Consider the following 18,001-nt stretch of genomic DNA (forward strand, 5'->3'; position numbering starts at 1 on the left):
TGTAAATGAAACTGCATTAATTTCTTTCTTTTGGGCTGTTCATAGCTCTTAAAAAGTTAAATCACATTTTTATTTGAATAGGAAAGGCAGTTGTGAAAATAACTGTGATTTCTAACCTGAATTACCATTTTGGTCTGAATATACTTTATACTTGCACCAAAATGAATACATGTCTGTTTTCTGACCTTTACATTTTTATCAGGGAAAGAAATTTTTGGTCATGGGGTGTAAGAACCACAATATACCAGCTGTGTATTCCAGACACGTTGCCAGCTCTCTCCCTAAACACATCAAGGCATATGAGCAATTAAATAATGTAGTCAAAGACAGAAGCTTCTGCTAATACCTGTGATACAAGTTTATTATAGCACTTGCAGTTTTACATATCTGCCCAGTTTGCTGGCATGTTATGCTCCTTGAATACCATGAAAAGTAAAGATCTCAAGGGCATTTTCTTTTTCTTCTTCCCATAGTAGTAATCCTATCATATTGTTATTTTTCTTCTGATGGTCAATAAAACTTCCAAAAGGCTCACAGATGTTTTAGTGATGGGAATTAGACTGTTTTAAAGAAAAGCACAGTCCTATCATGTGCTGTGGCTTTTTCCATGTGGGCCAGACTTCTGTCACAGTTTCTAGAAGGGTTCTTCCTGCACTGCCCCACTTTTACAAAGACACTCTCTGTCTTGTAAGTAACTGTCAAACTGTCAAGACAACTTAATAACATTTTCAGGTGTTGCTTTAGTTTGCTAATTTACAGCTTCTTACATGTATTCTTTTAATTTTCACTTTTTTCTTTTTTCTTTTTTTTTTTTTTTTAAATATGAAGCTTCATGTGTCACATAATGATTTTGATGTTGTCTGCTTTCATCTATGTGAGCTTGCATTCCATAGGTGTTGTTCCACACCTTAGCAAAGCTGGGTGGTGGGGGGACGGAAAACTTCTTGCTCTGTTGATGATAGTTTTAGCAGAGGAAAATATGCATTTAAATAAGCAACTCTGAGCTAAGAGGGTCCTGCATTCTTCAGTTATTCATCATATTTTTATAGCTAAAGAATTCCTTCACTGTTTTATGTTAGTCCAATCAAAAGAGTTCTTGACAGCAAGGGACAAAGGGTGTACTCTGTCGTTACTGACACAATAAATTATTGTCATGTTGCAGTCATCATTTTGATGTGGAATCTCAAAAGCCCTTTTACATTGGTGCCTGTGGCTATGCATTTCCTTGCTTTCCAGGAATCAAAAGATGTTGAAACAGAATGAAAGAAATAATAAAATCTTATTTTTGTTTTTTTTAAGGCCTGATCAAAAAATGGAAGATACGGCAGAAACCAATGCTGAAATTCTTGCTCGTCTCACTTCTGCGGTAAGGTCACTGCATCAAAGTTTGCACTGATCATGTTTGAAATATTGTCACATTTTGGATCTTTTCAAATTAAAGACTTAGTCTTAGTGAGCAGGTGTTTGTAATGCAAACTACTTTTTTGTATCTAAAAGGAGGAAGCTTTGCTGAGGTCTTAGTGAGCAATTCCAAAGCTATTAAAATCAGTCCAAACAAGGACTGCTGCAGTCTGCTCTCTTGTAATCCGTGATATTCATAGCCCAGGATATACCAATTTGGAGGATCATGGTGATTTTTCTGCCAGGTAGATTACACTCAGATCCTCTTGGTCAAGTGGATGTCAGTGTGAAGACAATGATGGGGTGGGGGACAAAGGGAGACAAAGGGCCTCAGCAGCCCTGGCATAGATTATCATAAACTGACATTTCTGAGGAAACCCACCTAGGTAGCCTGGGTATCTGGCTTCCCATCTATGTTTAGCCTCAATAAACTCCATCGTAATAAACAACTTCTTATCCTATCTGTGCTAGAATCTGGTGCATCTTGTTTATCTTGTGGCAAGGTCATTGTTCTAAGAAGCACACAGACAGAACTTCAGAAGGTTAAGCTAGATTCACTCGATCTCGTGTAATCTATATGATGGTGCAGACTGTACCCTCAGCGAGTTTGCAGGTGATGCAAGACTGGGAGGAGTGGTCGATATTCCAGATGGATGTGCTGCCATTCCGAGGGACCTTGACAGGCTGGAAAGATGGGCCAACAGGAATCTCATGAAGTTCAGCAAAGGGCAATGAAATGTCCTGCATCTGGGAGAAATAACCGCACGCTTCTGTACAGGCTGGGGGCTGACTGACTGAAAAGCAGCTTTGCAGAAAAGGACCTGGGGGTCCTGGTGGACAGCAGGTTGAACATGAGCCAGAAATGTGCCCTTTTTGCAAAGGAAGCCAACTACCTGCTGGGGTGCATTTGAAAGAGCGTTACCCTCAGGGTGAGGGAGGTCATCATTCCCCCCTACTCAGCACAGGTGTGACACATCTGGAGTGTTGGGCCCACTTCTGAACTCCCAGTACAAGAGGCATGTGGATGTACTGCGGCGTATGTGAATTACCATGAAGATGATCAGGGGAGTAGCCTATCTGACCTACAAGGAGAGGCTGAGAGGAAAGGGAGTTGAACTTGGAGAACAGAAGGCCATGAGAGGATCTTATCAATGTGTATAAATACCTGATGGAAGGGAATAAAGAAGATGGAGCCAGGCGCTTCTCGGTGATGTCTTGTGACAGGACAAGCAGCAGTGGCACAAACTGAAATTCAAGAAATTCTACTTAAACATAATAAAAAACTCATTTAATGTGAAGGTGATCAGACAGTAGAACAAGTTACTCAGGGAGGTAGCAGAGTCTCCATCCTTGGAGATGTTCAGAACTCAACTGGACATGGTCCTGAGCAACCTGCTCTAGTGAACCCTGCTACTGAGCAGGGGTTTGGATCAGATGACCTCCAGAGGTGCCTACCTCAACCGTTCTGTGATTGTGTGGTTCTGTGGATGTCACACCTAAATCATGGTCTCAGCAAAACATGGAATTAGTGCTCATTCTGTTTTCGGTACATAGAAAGTACAGCAAAGAAAGTGAACCAAGTAGCGTGAAGTTGTGATGAAAAAGGGATGAAGATAAGAGCCATTTTAAGTAAAACAAAGTACTATATAGAAATTGCTGAAAAATGGAAGGAAAGGAGAATTTGTGCTATATTTTGTAAAGATAAATATCTTTACATTTACACATTAAAAAAGCCATTTTGTAATGTGTTTGGAAAGCCAGTGATTCTGTATGTTTATACAAAAAAAATATTTAAAATGTATAAGATTAGAAAATCTTATATTTTAAAATTGTTTTTTATTTTCTCTATATTCAAATTCCTTGTTTTCTCTACCATTTTTTCCTAACTGAAAATGAAAGGACAAATCTGAACCTCAATATCCTCCATTTTTAGTTCTGTAGAGAGAAAAAATAGAAAAACATAAAATACGTTTTTCAAGGTTATATCTTTTCAAAAACCCACAAAACTACTAACTCTGTAAAACATTTCCAGTATCCCTCAAAAGGTTCACCTCTCAAAAATAGAAGAATAATGCTTTCCCATCAGTTAAAAAAAGGTAAGCACTTAACAAAACAAAGTAACTTTCTGAGTTTAAGAACTGTGTCTAGCTGTTGCTGGATACACTTGAGTAAAATGCATATCCTTAAGCATGGGAGTAATTGACAGGGAGTTCAGAGTGCTTCACATCTAGCTTGCAAGGTCAAACCTCTGAACTACATCCTGAGTGATTCCAGCAGCTTTTTTTTTACATGAACCATTTCATCATTTTATTGCTGTAGCTAACTAGCTAAAGAAAAATTACGCAGTTGCATTTCCACATGACCTGAGACCCATCTATTGCCATGGTGGTGTCAAAACAATTGATCTATTCTTTTGCATTTTCTGATTTGCCACAAAACTATGCAGACTTTTTAGTCTAACCCTGGAGAAAAGATACAAGGCCAGAGCAGAATCCTGCAGATACTAACATCTGTATATGAACTTCTCCCTCTAGTCACTTCAATACATTGTTTTTCCTCCATACAGTAGACTGGATCTAAAGTACTCACTGGGAGTTTATGGAGAGCCTTTATGTCCCAAGGGAATTTGAACCCTCAGCTTGCACCACTCAGGAGAGTGCTGGACTCACCAGGATATGGGTTCTCTTTTTTTTTTTTTTCTTGCCAGCTTCAGAATTTGTATGGAAAAAAAAGAGTCCTGTGAGCAGGAGCTGGAAACCAGAAGTGAAGATATTAACGAGGACTTGAACGAACTGTGTTCATGCTGTCTTGCTTTTTGGCTCACTGAATGTTTACATATTTTGTACAGAATCAAACCAGTCTTTCTTGAAGAATTCATAATTCAGAATCCTGTTCACAATACTCTTCAGACCAGTGTTTCAGAAGTGCAAAAAAAAAAACCCGAAAAACCAAAAACCTTACTTCCAGCCTAGCAATAAACCAGTTAGAGATTAGAGTTGACTTTTTTGTACATTTCTAGGTTTGCAGGTTCAGATCTCATCAGTGTTGATAGTACCACCGTCTTTCCTGCTTTTATTTTTGTTTTTCTTGCAATGGAATAAAACACTGTGTGTCAGGTTGGAAGGATGCTTCTATGTCAGCTTTTCATTTTGGGGGATTAAATTCCCAAATTTTCGAACCTAAACTGATTGTGAAGATCCAGCCCAAGTAACATTGGAGGAATCTGTGTGCCTAAAGTACAAACCACTGTTTTAGCATCTGAAAGCACAGGAAAAACTGTAACCATGCATGCACATAAGGTCTAATTATATATTTCTGTACCTCTGTAAAAGCTATTGCTATTGCAGAGGGTGGAACTCACCTCACCTAAATGTAAGTGGCCATATGGCAGGCATCCACATCCGAGCTAGATTCCACAGGTACTCCTTATATCCAGGGAGCAGAAATAGACACTTCTAGGCTGCTGAATGTATGATTAATTTTGAAAGCCTACTTTAGGGAAAAACAGTCATAGCTTAGGCTTTGCTGGTAAGATATGCACTCTCTGTGAAGAGGTTATAGAGTAGCTAGCACAGATATAGGCATCTGTACAAGTTTGGTGAATTCTCTCTCTACCTCTTTTTCTTTCCTGTATCCTGACTTTCGTTGTTGACTTTTCTCTTATTACTTATTTCTTACTGCTTTTTGTTACCAGGTGTTGTTTCTCTTGTAGAGTTCCACTTTTCACATTCACTGCACAATTTAGGTTATTTATTTATATATTTATTTATTTTCTTTTTAGATCATTCAGCCAGTCTAGAACTGATTAGTTAGGGAAATGCACTCTTGTTTTTAAACAATGGCTATGGAGATTGTAGAAGATAATAGTTATAACTACAGTGAATGATGCCAACTCAGAAGGGCAGCAGTGAATAAACTACAGAGGTTTCTTTAGCATCTTAATTTGTGCATAACATATGGAATAAACCTCTTTTACAAGCAGAGTCAGATACAAAAGATAAGAAACTAACTTGTCAGGGGTCTCACTTCTTCTTTACCCTTTATTCTATGATGGAAGAAGCAGAGTCAGTCAAGATAACTGAATGGAGCCTATCGAATTATATGCTCATGTCATATGCTCCATTACAACGAGGCACTGACAACACCATCAAACTTAAATTGTAAAGGCAGCTGACATGCAAGCCGTGCAAAGTGCCATTTGAAATACGTTTGTGTCAGATAATCTTTTTGGTCATGAATTTGTAAGAAAATGCAAGGATTACTCCTGGGTTTAAAGAAACATTCCAGAGCTGTCATGTATTCCATGTCATGTCCCAAAAAGCAGCTTCGTATTCAGTGTCTTGTCTTCTAAAACCAGAGCACAGTGGGATGTCTATGAGTGTTTCCACTGCAAAACCCTTACCTTACCTTGTAATGAGACAGAAGCGAATACCAGGATGTTAATGCAGTATAGCTGGGAAATACAGTTTTTTGGTACTTTAAGACATCAGCCAATACTACTTTTATTTAGAATCCATCAAACTATCATTACTTGAGATGCAAAAATGTGAACTAGACTCTTTTCTATTTCAAAACTCTGCTGTTTAGAGTTTTCTGTTGCAGGATTTCACTTTAAGATCCTGTAAGGATTGCTACTTTGTCTCTAGATCTGAAGTCCTATTTGGCACATTGACACCTAGAAATGTTTTGCAAAAGACTACTTTTGGCAGAAAAAGAGAGGAAAAATGTAGAGGTGGTATGCACTGTCTACTAGATGTACAACTCTGCCTTCTATGATAAAGTGTCCAGATTCATGGATAAGAGAACAGTAGCTGTCATTTACTTTTGAAAAATCTCTACACCTGTCCTATGAAGATGAGAAGATTCACCATATCAATATGCCTTTTGTATCTAATCAAGCATAAGTATACAGGGGTACCACTCTATGCACACTCTTGCTCTTTCATAGTGCACAAAGAAAACTGATTAAGATGTCGTAACATGCCAACAACACAATCAAAATGTTCTCTTTCAGACTTCCATAATATTTCTGTAAATACCATGTGATAAGCTGGCCTTTAAACTGAATCAGTTCTGACATCTGCAATGTTACTCAAAATGGGGTGCTATTTAGGTAGTGTTAGCTTTGTAGCGACAAGCTACATGTATAAACCAATTTTTTGTATTTAACATCTCAATATGGTAGGAATAGCTCTTGTTTGAATGTGTATTTTACTTTGAGTCCACGTTATTATCTTCAATGTGATGTGCAACTATCGATTTTGTCAAACAGGTGGTGACAGAAATCCTATTAGGAAGAAGTATGATAGCGTGTAGCACATGAGCAGTGAGGAATGAATGTAGTACACAGATTTCCACTGATGTAATGATGCATAGGAATTGCATGTCCAGCAGAAGTGTCAAGTGCATTTACACTAAAATATACAAAAGCATATAGAGTATGAAATCTAGGGACACAGGGCAAATCCAGAAGGATGCTCAGCAGTACCAATTCTTTGTGATTTGAGTAAGTCCTATGAGAGGGAGCTCAGATCATCAAGATAAAATGATGGAGATTTGCTTAATATTAAGACTAGAGAAACATTTTTTTTCTCCTGCCTTAACTGAAGGGTTTTACTCGGATTAAGTAATATGCCAGCTGCATTCCTGGCACACAGCAAACAATAAGATATTTTGTATAACATAGACAAAATACAGAAAAACAGCCTTTTTTATTGCCTGTGATGTTAGCACTGTCTTTCAAACTTGAAAAGTGCCACCTTATAAGCAAAAGTAATACTGCAACTATAACTGCAGAATGCCACAATGTGGCTTTTTCTTCTGAGAAAATGGGGTTTTCTTTACACTCCTGGAGAGATTTGCATTTTGCAATTGTTTGGTTGAGCTAATTGGTATGTTTACAACTGTTGCAGACTGTAGTGTCTCCTAAGGCTAATCTTAAGATAATGTATTTGTTAAATGCTAAAAGATAAAGATGAGACCTCAGTGCACTATTTCTTACTGTCAGTAACCTGTGAGACTAGACCAGGATGGCAGCGGCGACATTGGTACCTCCTGCTGAGTTTAATGAACGGAGAGGGTCCGAGCAGTTTAGCCGTAACAAGTCATACTGTTGTTATTCGGAAACAACTCTGACTTTTATTGAAAATCCCACTTTAACTCCGGATAGTTTGTATGTATTATTACTAGTGTATATTAATTGCTGCAAGCGAGCAAGCACATGGGTTGTTTTTCTACAGAAGAACTGTTCTTTCCCATCTTACTTGCAGTGTATGCGTACATTAACCATGATTAACAGTTCTCCAGACATGGGAATGAGTGAACAGGAAGGAAGGAAGGGAAGGTAGTACTGCCAGTTTGCACAATTGTGCTGGAAACAGGATGACATTTAAGAAAACCGTGGCACTGCTTTCATATTTTCCTGCCTGGAATGGCAGAAAACTCTGTCACTCTCAGTGGTGCAGCATCGAGGAGTAGAAAAGCTCCTTGTACTTTCCAAGGACAGCAAAAAAAGCTCTCTGGTCCTTTGCCACAAGGGAAGGAAGGATGCAAGCAGAGGAAGGATGTGGCCTCTGGTATGACTGCCTTCTGCCACATGTAGAGTGTGCTGAGTATTCGATCAGTGGGTGCTGGAGTTACCACTATACTGAGATAGCCTGGGTGATTTTGTCTGTCTTGCTGCTCAGACCACTATAACGTTAACTACTCTTGTTTCACATTTTCAAACTTTTTCTCAGAGTCGTGAGAGTGGGATGTTGACAGTTGTTAAGAATTGTATTACTGCAGGGATCCTTCATGGGCTTTGTGTCTTGTTCTGATCACACCACATGTCTTGTGAATGATGTTTTATATTTCACATACTCTCAGAAACTGGATGTCAAAACTCTTACTGCAGAATAGCCTTGAGCTTTGTGTAGGTCTGTTAGACAAGATGGCTAGTATGCACTGCAGGAGACTTTGTACAGAGAGGTAAGACCTCCCTAGAAAAATAGTTGGAATGTTCCATATTTTTTTTTTTAATACTAAAGACAGACTGTTTTGGGAAAATGAGGGAAATTGGAAGAAGCTGGGAGGTGTACAGAAGAGTCAGCGAGTGTGGATGGGACAGAGAAAGGGAAAAACTGAGATGAATGCAGGAGAGAGTCTGGAGTTCTGTAGATCAAGTGCAGGGTATTTGAAGCAGCTGCAAGAGGACAGATTACGGCAGTGAGGAAATATGAGGCATAAAAATAATGTATAATACAGAATTTTACTGATAGAAAAAGGAACAGACCTATGGAGAGAAGTGGATATAGATTTCAACTGGCAAAGGGACAGTAGTTGGTCATGTAGAGATTATAGGGGAGATATGAAGAATGCAGAGACGAGAGCCTGAGAAATGGATCTGGCTAGCGTGGCAGGGCTGTTTCATCACGGGCTAGTGAGATAGCCTGTAAATCTGGAAATTAGATAGCTCTTACTTCTGCATGTTCAATTCAAGTTAAATTTTGGTCCTGAAATGCTCAGCCATACTATTAGGAGAGGTTGTTTCCTCCTGAAAGCTCCAAAAAGCAAATGTCAATTATATATGTGAACCTCAGCCAAACCTCAGCATGCAGAACTCGCTTATCCTGGAGTCACACAATAAATCCAGCATTACAGTGTGCTCAGCAGAGGCAAAGCAAACATTTAACAAGGAAAGGAAGAAGCTTCAAGTGTATGTTTTTGAAAGAGATATGCTGTGCAAATAAATTACACGTTGGGCTACTGAATTGACAATTCTTTAAAGAATGTGCAGTATTTACATGAAATTAAGGTTAAAAAAAGGATAAAATAGTTATCACAGAATTCCTAGCTGAGAAGGAAATAGGTTTGCTAGGAAAAGTGACTGTAGCTTCAAAAACAAGTACCTGCATAATTCCATGTACAGTTGACTGCTCCAAAAGATTGATAGCTGGTATCTTACAGGTGTTGCATATTGTTTTGTCTGACTGTGCTAGTAACTATAGCCATCATTTCCTTTCCTGATATTTTAGGTACAGAGAGAACTGGCTGCTGTCATTGCCTTGAAAGCAAGGAAGTCAGGTGAGTCAGTCTGAACTTCAGAGAGGGTATTGTAATGCTGTTCCCTTTTGCCATTCATTGAAGTATTTGAATTGTTACTGCTGTCTCATTAACATGGGGAAGCAAAGATAGAGGACCTCGTTTCTCTCTCCTTGCAGAATCTGTGTACATAGCACAACGTGATTACTGTCAAGCTTCGCTTCCCCTGGCTCATCACATCTAATGACCTGGCTGATAAAATCAGAGTGTTACGGTTGAATGTGAACTTGGGTCTGTTTCTGGCAAAAATTACTATTCTCTCTGGGCTTGCACTTTACAAAAGAAGCTTATGTCTTTATTTGATTTACTTTTAAGACAAATAAGTTAATAGTTTTCCTGTGTTTTCTTTTATGGCCCAGTATCTCATGCCATCTTTGCTGTGTATTACCTGCCCAGTCAGGTATTTTTCCTTTATGCTAAAGGAAAAACACAACTTCATGCATGAAGGTGTTCTTTCCTGAACACTTGTCTATACATCCATATGGCTGTAGAGGCAAGTCTGTATTATCAGGGCAGTAGAAGTGGAAAGGCAAATGGATAATTGAAAGTCTCCGACAGTATAAGCATTTACAGCAAATGCTGGTGATCCAGTGCAAAGCACTGAAATATGTGGTCATCTCATCTCCATCAGGGTTTGGTAGCACAGCCACTCTCAGAAGGTGCCTGAACTGCTGAGCTGGAGTGGAAGCAAGGGAGCTTCCACTGCACAGGAACTAACCAAACCTACTTGGCCAGGTCTGACTCTGTACAGGATTAACTCTCTGGTGTCCTCCTGTGCAGTGCAGTTATACTGCAGCAAGGGCAACCTGCATATGGTAAGGTGAGAATGTATTTCTGGAGTAAAACAGAGGTGGAGTTCTCTTAAATTATGGGCATATTCCCAAAGCCACTGAGGTCTTTGGGACCATTTTCACTGAGCATCTCTTGTGATCTTCAGTGATTTTGCTAGAAATTGACATCACGTAGCTTGCACCTTTTGAGCTATTTTCTGACCTGTTAATAATATTGTCATAGTATCTATATCTGTCTATCTGCATCTTACAAGTACAGCACAAAGCTTATTACACACAATCACGCACTACACACAACGTGGTATCTTAAACTGGAGGCACCAAGAAGATGTGACTGGCATATCTGCAAATATTTCCTTGTGAAAATGTAAGTATTACAAAAATATTCTAGACACAGTTTGATGCATTTTTGTCTGGAAACAGAAGTACCCATAGGTTATATCCACAGTCATCTGTAAATGTAAATCTGCAGAAAGTAAACACAAATCTAAGTGTGAATTCAGACCTAAATTGCTTCTGTGTAATACCTTTGCTTCTGAAACTGCTGTAGTATTTTACAATGTTAACACCTCTCAGCTGCTTGCCCTTACCTGCTATCACACCAGTCCCATCTGAATTACAACAGCTAAGCATGAAAATGCTTCTGTTCTGGTTCAGTGCAGAAGAAAACAGGCTATTTGAAGGAAGGGCTCAAGGCAACCTTTTGTTTTGTTGTAAAATAGGCTAAGAGTATGGTGCCATGTACCTTTTCTCTTAGTGCTTATACAATTCTAAGAAATCTCTTTCCCTGCTTCTCAGCAGTTGTGTCGGCAAATACTACTACTGCTGCTGGCAATAAATAGAAACTCCATTCCCCAAAAGAGTTGATTTTAACCTGAATTAGCCTCTAATTTCCGTTCAGTGAATAGACACATAAATGGTTGTGTCAGTAGAAAATAGGATAGGGGATGGATTAGGAATGAGCTGCAGGAAAGGACAAGGGGAAAGGAGGATAGCTCTTGGAGTCTCCATCATACTAGTGTAATTGCAACCCACACTGAGCAGGTAGAAATATTTTAGTTAAAAATCAAGAGCCTTAAATAAACAGAGCTCCCTATAGAGCTTTGAAGTGCTGACCAGCCTTTCCTAATACATTAACGTAAACACTTAAAATATCGGTTTAGATCTGAACAATAGATGCCTCTTTAGTCAGTTTAACTAGTGCCTGCTTGTTGTTGAAATTTGCATTTCTTTATGCCTCATCTTGGATGACTGTAAAAAATGGCTACATGATCAGGCATAACTGTAAGGTTTAATTTAAGTTAATGCCTTTACTACAGTAGGAGCAGAGTAAATTAGGGTGGTTGATTATGCTTTTTTATTTTATTGCTGATGGTTAAATTCACAGCATAGCAGTTACTGTTAGCAATCAAGCTATGGTATGCTGTGACTGGTGAAGTGAAGCGTATTTCAGAGAAAGTACTTCTAAAGCTAAAAGCCACAGTATCTTTCAAAGATATTGTTCCTCTGACCCTCTCCAAGACTTCATATAATTCCAGGGAATAAACCAACAAAGATCAGAAAATGAGGTTACTTTGGCTTGAAAAGAGTGGATCATGGTTTTGGGGCCAGCTGCCCTGGGTGGCTTCCAGGCTGGTGTGAATGGTGTGGGTGCCCGGCTCACCCCCCCTGGAATTCATGAGTGGGGTGTGCAGGCAATGGGCACGGTCCTAACCTGCTGGCTGGAACCTGCCTGCACTGGCTAATTGGTTCATTAACCAAAAGCTTCCCTAGAGATTGGCAGCCCTAAAACCAAAGCTGTTGTGCAGAAGTTCCTGTACTGTTTTTGATGGTTTGGTGGTTCTTAAATTACAGTGTTTCAAAATAGTTCCTCTAGATAGCTGGTTAGCACTATCAGTAAGAGCAAAAAGAAGAGTATTTTTGCTTAATGCAAGCACTGTGTAATTTGTTGCTGAATTACTTTAATTTCTGGAAATACCTTTGCCCTTAGAGAGGCACTTCACAGTGATTTAATTGTGCTAGAAAAACTGGCTGATTAAAGCTTTCATATTACTTGTCTAGGACTGTTGTAGTAATCACTGGGTTACATTGCGTGGAAAGTGTTATACCAGCACACAAATACCACAGCTCCCTCTGCGAGAAGTAAAGAAGGTCCAACTAGGAAGGCTTGCTGTGGCTGGGGTGGGGAGGAAACATTGCCTTTGGTTACTTGAGTGAAGCAGTTTATTTTTGTTTAAATGAAGCTTGGGTTTGCTACCTCATATATATGAGAAGTAGTAATTACAACTATTTCAGTTCTTGGGCCAGAACGGCTGTTTCAGAGGTTTAGACACTGTATATACTGACAAAATGCTTTGAAAACCAAGGTAGAAAGGTGAGCCTGCTGTGGGGTAGGGTAGAGTATCAAATTCTTGCTAGTACAGGATCTGACTTGATGGAGAATGTTGGCTACCAGAAAATAAAAAATCAGTAGGGTGTGGGGGAGAATGCCTTTCCCCAGGAGCTGTTCTGTTTTTATTGTGGGGTGGAAGAATAGGAGAAACACATAAAACTGACAGATGGGTGAAGGAAAAATGCAGAACCTGAAAAATGAAAAACTTCTGTGCTGTGGAAAAAAGCTTTGTTTTCATATTTCAGATATATACTGCAAGTATACCACTCCAATAGCGAAGTATAAGGCGATAGAGAGGTACTTGAGAGCCCTTATGCAGAGGAAGCTCAGCATTTATAGCTTCTTTGCAAATAAAACTAAAAAAAGGCAAAATTAATGTCTGCAATTCTGAAGCTTTGATGGACCTCAGTAACACTGTTGACTAGAAAGCACATTTATGTTTCATTAGAATAAAGCTCTCATGATAAAGGTGACCTAAGAGGGGGAAACTAGCTTGTGCATTTCTCTGTGTTTTATAAAAATGCATTAAAATTGTTCTTGCTTAACCTTAGAAATAAGTAGATAAAACTTCCTTGGTTTGGTGAAAGTTCTTGGGGAAGCAAGTAACTGGTGCAGAAGTGAACTTTGTTTTTAATTGTAGGCACTTGGTATTGGAATTGTTGTGTTTGCTTATACCTTACTGGCTTCTGCTGGCTTCCGCAAATGTGCTGAAATGTAACAGAAATGCAGCCTCTGGTCTGAAGCTTTACAAGGGCTAGCATTTATCTCAATTGCTTGTCATGGCTCATGGCATGCTTCTTGTATGTTAGAAATGGTAGCTAAAGCAAAGATTAAAAGCAGCAAACAGCCTAAGGCTGGAGGATTTAGCTGGTGGTGTAGCTACACAAGTACATCCGAACCTATCAAAATCTGTCAGATAGATGCTCTGAATAGGTGTTAATCCCAGCCACAAACAAGGCACCTTGCATTTCTGTGCGTGAACCTCCCTGCACCCAGCAAATTCCTTTAACTTTCTACCTAAAGGAATTTCTATAACTTTATTTGTGCAAATGGCCATTAGTAAGACCATAGCTCTGGTCCTTGTGTTCTTGAATACAGGGGCTGAATTAAGATGGTAGCTGGCAGAATATGGATGAGGGAGGAAGAATGTGACTGCAGGTTCTCCCCAGGCACTGCGGGAGCAGTGGCAGGAAGGTGGGTGCTTCTCCCTCCCAATGTGAAGGGCAGGGCAGTCACAAAGCCCTAGCACTTGTGTGTGTTTTTACTCCCTCTTAAGAATGATATTTGGGTTTCCACAGTATACTTTGATGCTTTTTAGTCATGCCATTCTTAAATTGACAAGTGCTATTTATAATTTTTAAATGGGTCATTTACATTTTATTTATAATAATAAGACTTTTGCAATGTATTAACTTTATGTTTGAGATCTTCTGGATTGCCTCCATCCTATTCTGACATATATGTGTGCATATCCACCCTTCCCCTTTTCTTTTGTATTGCTTCTGCCAGCACTTAACTGCCTACGTGATGTGCTTAGTATTTTTATTTTAGGGCAGACGATTCAGCATGAGGCAGTCACTGGGGCCTGAGCTTTGCCGACACGAATGGAAAGCGGGCTGTGAACAGCTATTCCTTTCCCCAGCCGCTGAGCCACCTCTACAGCACTGCTGTCAGAGCTGATTGTGTGACTCCACTCCAACACACTCCAGGCAATGTCAGCCCGGTTAAAAACATGAGAACAGCCAGGCTGGGTCAGGTTAAAAGTCCATCCAGCTCCAATCCTACCACGAGTGATGAGTAGGGGATGCTTAGAGTAGAGAAACAGAGTGAGTGCGAACACTCGTTCTTCTGGTGTGCAGACTCAGCATCTACCAGTCTGTGCTGGAGGGATTTTGCTGTACCCACACTGTCGTGTTAGATAGCCCTTGGTGGACCTTTTCTCCATTAATTTATCTAATTGCTTTTTGAGCCTGCTTATACTCCTGACCTTCAGCATCTCTTGTGGCAGCGAGTCCTACAATTCATATGTGTGGTATTTGAAAGCGTATTTTTTTCTTGTTTGTTTTAAACCCGTTCCCCACCACCCTCACACTGTTGTGATACAGCTCTTTGGTGATGGAAAGTGGTGAATAATCCATTCACAGTTCATCATCATACTATTCAGGATTTTGTGCACCTCTGTCATACCCCTGTGAGTTGTCTCATTTCCAGGCTAAATTGCTAGTTGTTCCTCATACCAAATATATTCCATTAAATCTGATCATCTTTGCCATATTTATTGTATTATTTTCGAGATGGGGGAGCCAGAGCAGCATGCAGTATTGCAGCAACATGTGCTGGAGTTGGCACAAAGTCAGTGTGGGGAGGTGGAGGGATATGAGAAGGAGCCCATTAAGACCCTTTTGGCAGCATTAAGCTGATTTATCAGCTCAGTTAACTCAGGAAACTGCATCTTTAACATTCAGCACTTTCCCCCAAGTAGCACAGATCCTTGTGAGAATTTCTGGTAACTTTGCTTCAAAATAAATAGCAAAAACTTTGCCATTTGGTGCTATATGAATGCCCTGTTATGTCATTAGTTTCATTTACTTGTAGAACAGAGTTGTTATATAGACAATGGAATTCATTAGGAATTTGAATTAGATTTGTACACATATTTGAAAAATGAGATTACAAATACAAGATCAAAGGTCATTCAAGAATAGAGCAGTTCTGTTCCGATCTCAAACATATTAAGTACCCGTTGAATTTACAGGTTTTGTAAACAAACAGATATACAATATTTCTGGTGTAAAATGTGCGCAGTTTATCATCACTTATTTTATGCCACCGAAAAAGGGCAAAAAGAGGGTTGAAAAAACTTGCTCCTGTATGCAAAATAAAGTGGCAGTCATGTGCCAAAGAGGTGTGCATTTTCCCTTGTGGAAAAATTGAGAAAGTTTGAAGGGTGGGAAAAGGTTAATATCAGTAGGATATTTTCTATGTCCCCTTATATCTCTTTTCAGTGGGTTTATTTACTTGACTTAAGAAAGACCTTATTTCATTACAGCTTTCAATTCCTCCAAGCATCCACTTCTTTAAAGGAAGGGTTGAATTTAGCAAAATGTGTGGAATAAGAGTTCTTCTGCAAGTGTTAGTAATAGCATTCATCACGGAGAAATGGCCTCTCAAATTAAAGAAGCGGGAATGTCGTGCTTCTGGTAGGTCTCAATAATTTTATCTTTACTTATATTAAGAGTCCTCTTTGTTTCTTGCTCTTCTCATGGCCATGCCCGTAGGATGTTTCCATGAAGTAGAGAGTGGTGTTTCACTGCACCAGCCTGCTCAGCAACTGCCTGCACCTCCTTGTTTGATCAGTTCCCAGCAATCATTTTCCTTGTGCTTGCTGATCATGTAATGGGCTCTTCTTCACCCTTCCAACATCTCATTTCAGGCAACACTGCTATAGATACATTCACTGCCACTTGATTTTTTTAAATTTTGAATATCATGCACATGGGAATGAATGTCTAAAAGCACTACGTAAAAGTTAAAGCTTTATGCATTCAGCCATCAAATAGTTCTCCTTGAGCTGCTGTTGATACAGTTACCATTGCTTTTGTCTCTTCCTGCAGTAATCCTACAGTGTTTGCAACTCATTTTCCAATTTTTTCTCATTGATAAAAAATTATGAGTTCCTATGTTCATAAAGTGGGTGTAAAGTATGGCTTTTCCTTTGTATGTATCACAAAGTGCCAGGCATTGAAAACCAAACTTCCCTTGGCCACGTGAATCAACAGTAGTTGATTATCTATTAAGAAATGCCTCCCTTGTTTAGCCAGAGGTGTTTTACAAATTCTATTCTTCTAATACACCACCACCTTGGATGACATATGGGCCTTCAAACCCAGATGGAAGGCTTCAGTTCTGATAAATAAAATAAACAGAACTTCCTAACAAAACCAGTTATATGATAATGTGAAAAGAATAGCAGCAAAGGCTCCTGGACATAATCTGAGTTGGGAAGTATCGGTGGCTTTACTTGGTACGCTCATTTTTTAATTTACAATGTGTAATGTAGTCGGGCCTAAGTCTGGTTTAAACTGAGGTTTGTCCTTCCTGTGGTCATTCAGATGCAGTGGAAAGGAACGGTGCCTCAATGGTGCGTGGATCAGCAAGACCAAGGCTACATCTGTCAGCCTCCTTTCTTACTGCACTGGCTTTGCTCTGTTTAGATTGCAGATTCCTACCCTAGCTGTTATCTGTTTCTTTTGATAAACTCTGCAATAAGGGGAAATGTTTTTGCATCATTTTCCGGAGTCCTGTTTCCTATTTGAGATCTGAGAAATGGCTTGTAGCACTAGGACCCTTGGGAACTTATTTTCTGCGTGGAAACTAGACCAGCATAATGAGTACCCTCTGTGCAAATTCAATATTAGTTCTACACCTAAGGTCAAGCAGAAGTTAATGACCATTTTTTATATACAGAAATCAGTTATGAAACCAATATTACATTTCACGCTTTTGTCATTGTAAAATGAAATAAAATGCTGGAGTAATTTATATTAAATTGATTCAAACTACAAAGCATAAATATCATGAATCCCAGATTAGTGCTTGAGAGAAAATGGCATCGTTGTCACTTGTGCAAAAGTTCGTTCCCCAATTTACAAGCACCTGTATTCCATCCCATGCTTGCTGTGTTTTTTCAGATACAGAGGTGCTGAACAATGCTGTAATCGGGAGTCTGTCTTTAATAATTTTTGCATTTTCTTTGTTTCTTTAATTAGCTGATTTACTCAGCTGATTGCACAGCTGTCTGGGCAACACCCCCCCAGGGGCCTGCCAACTGTTTCAGAGATGTAGTATACTCAGTGAAGGGAAATCTGTACAATAATTTGCATATATATATATGCAGAAAAAGTGGGAAGGAATGAGAAAGCTCAAAGGCAATTTTTGTATTGCAAATAAAAGGAAACATGTTAAGGATGAGCTTAAAAAGCTTTCTCTTTTCAGTAATTTCTGGGAAAAGATTACAGTTTCATGGTAAATAAGGAACCAATTCTCAGTTGGAGGGTTTTATTCCTAGGATTATTGCTGTCTCCTATATGCAGCTTTTGGGGATTTCAGAGGCAGTCAGTGCTTGCTGATTTTCCCCTTTTAATTTGGAAATAGGACTTGGAAAATACAGGAATATGCATGAGGACCTGGTCTGGCATAAAATGGTCCCCAAATCTGAGGTCTGTAAAGCATTTACTTACTGCTCATCTTCCTTTTCACCACTCAGCGCTAGTGCCTTACGTAACCTAGAGGATCTGGCTTTTACTTTCCCCAATGGTATCAGTATGAGCTATTA

General features: G+C 39.4%; 1 protein-coding gene across 1 annotated transcript in view; it reads left to right on the forward strand.

Moving 5' to 3' along the window:
* Window positions 1–18,001, forward strand: part of RAPGEF5 (Rap guanine nucleotide exchange factor 5) — a 162,835-nt gene that overhangs the window by 38,610 nt on the left and 106,224 nt on the right. The window contains 2 exon segments of the mRNA XM_042802015.1: window positions 1,300–1,366; window positions 9,417–9,465. Coding sequence (XP_042657949.1) covers window positions 1,300–1,366; window positions 9,417–9,465 — 116 coding nt within the window.

The sequence above is a fragment of the Tyto alba genome, unplaced genomic scaffold, assembly GCF_018691265.1.
Source record: "Tyto alba isolate M040663 unplaced genomic scaffold, T.alba_DEE_v4.0 Super-Scaffold_38, whole genome shotgun sequence".
Taxonomy (NCBI): Eukaryota; Metazoa; Chordata; class Aves; order Strigiformes; family Tytonidae; genus Tyto; species Tyto alba.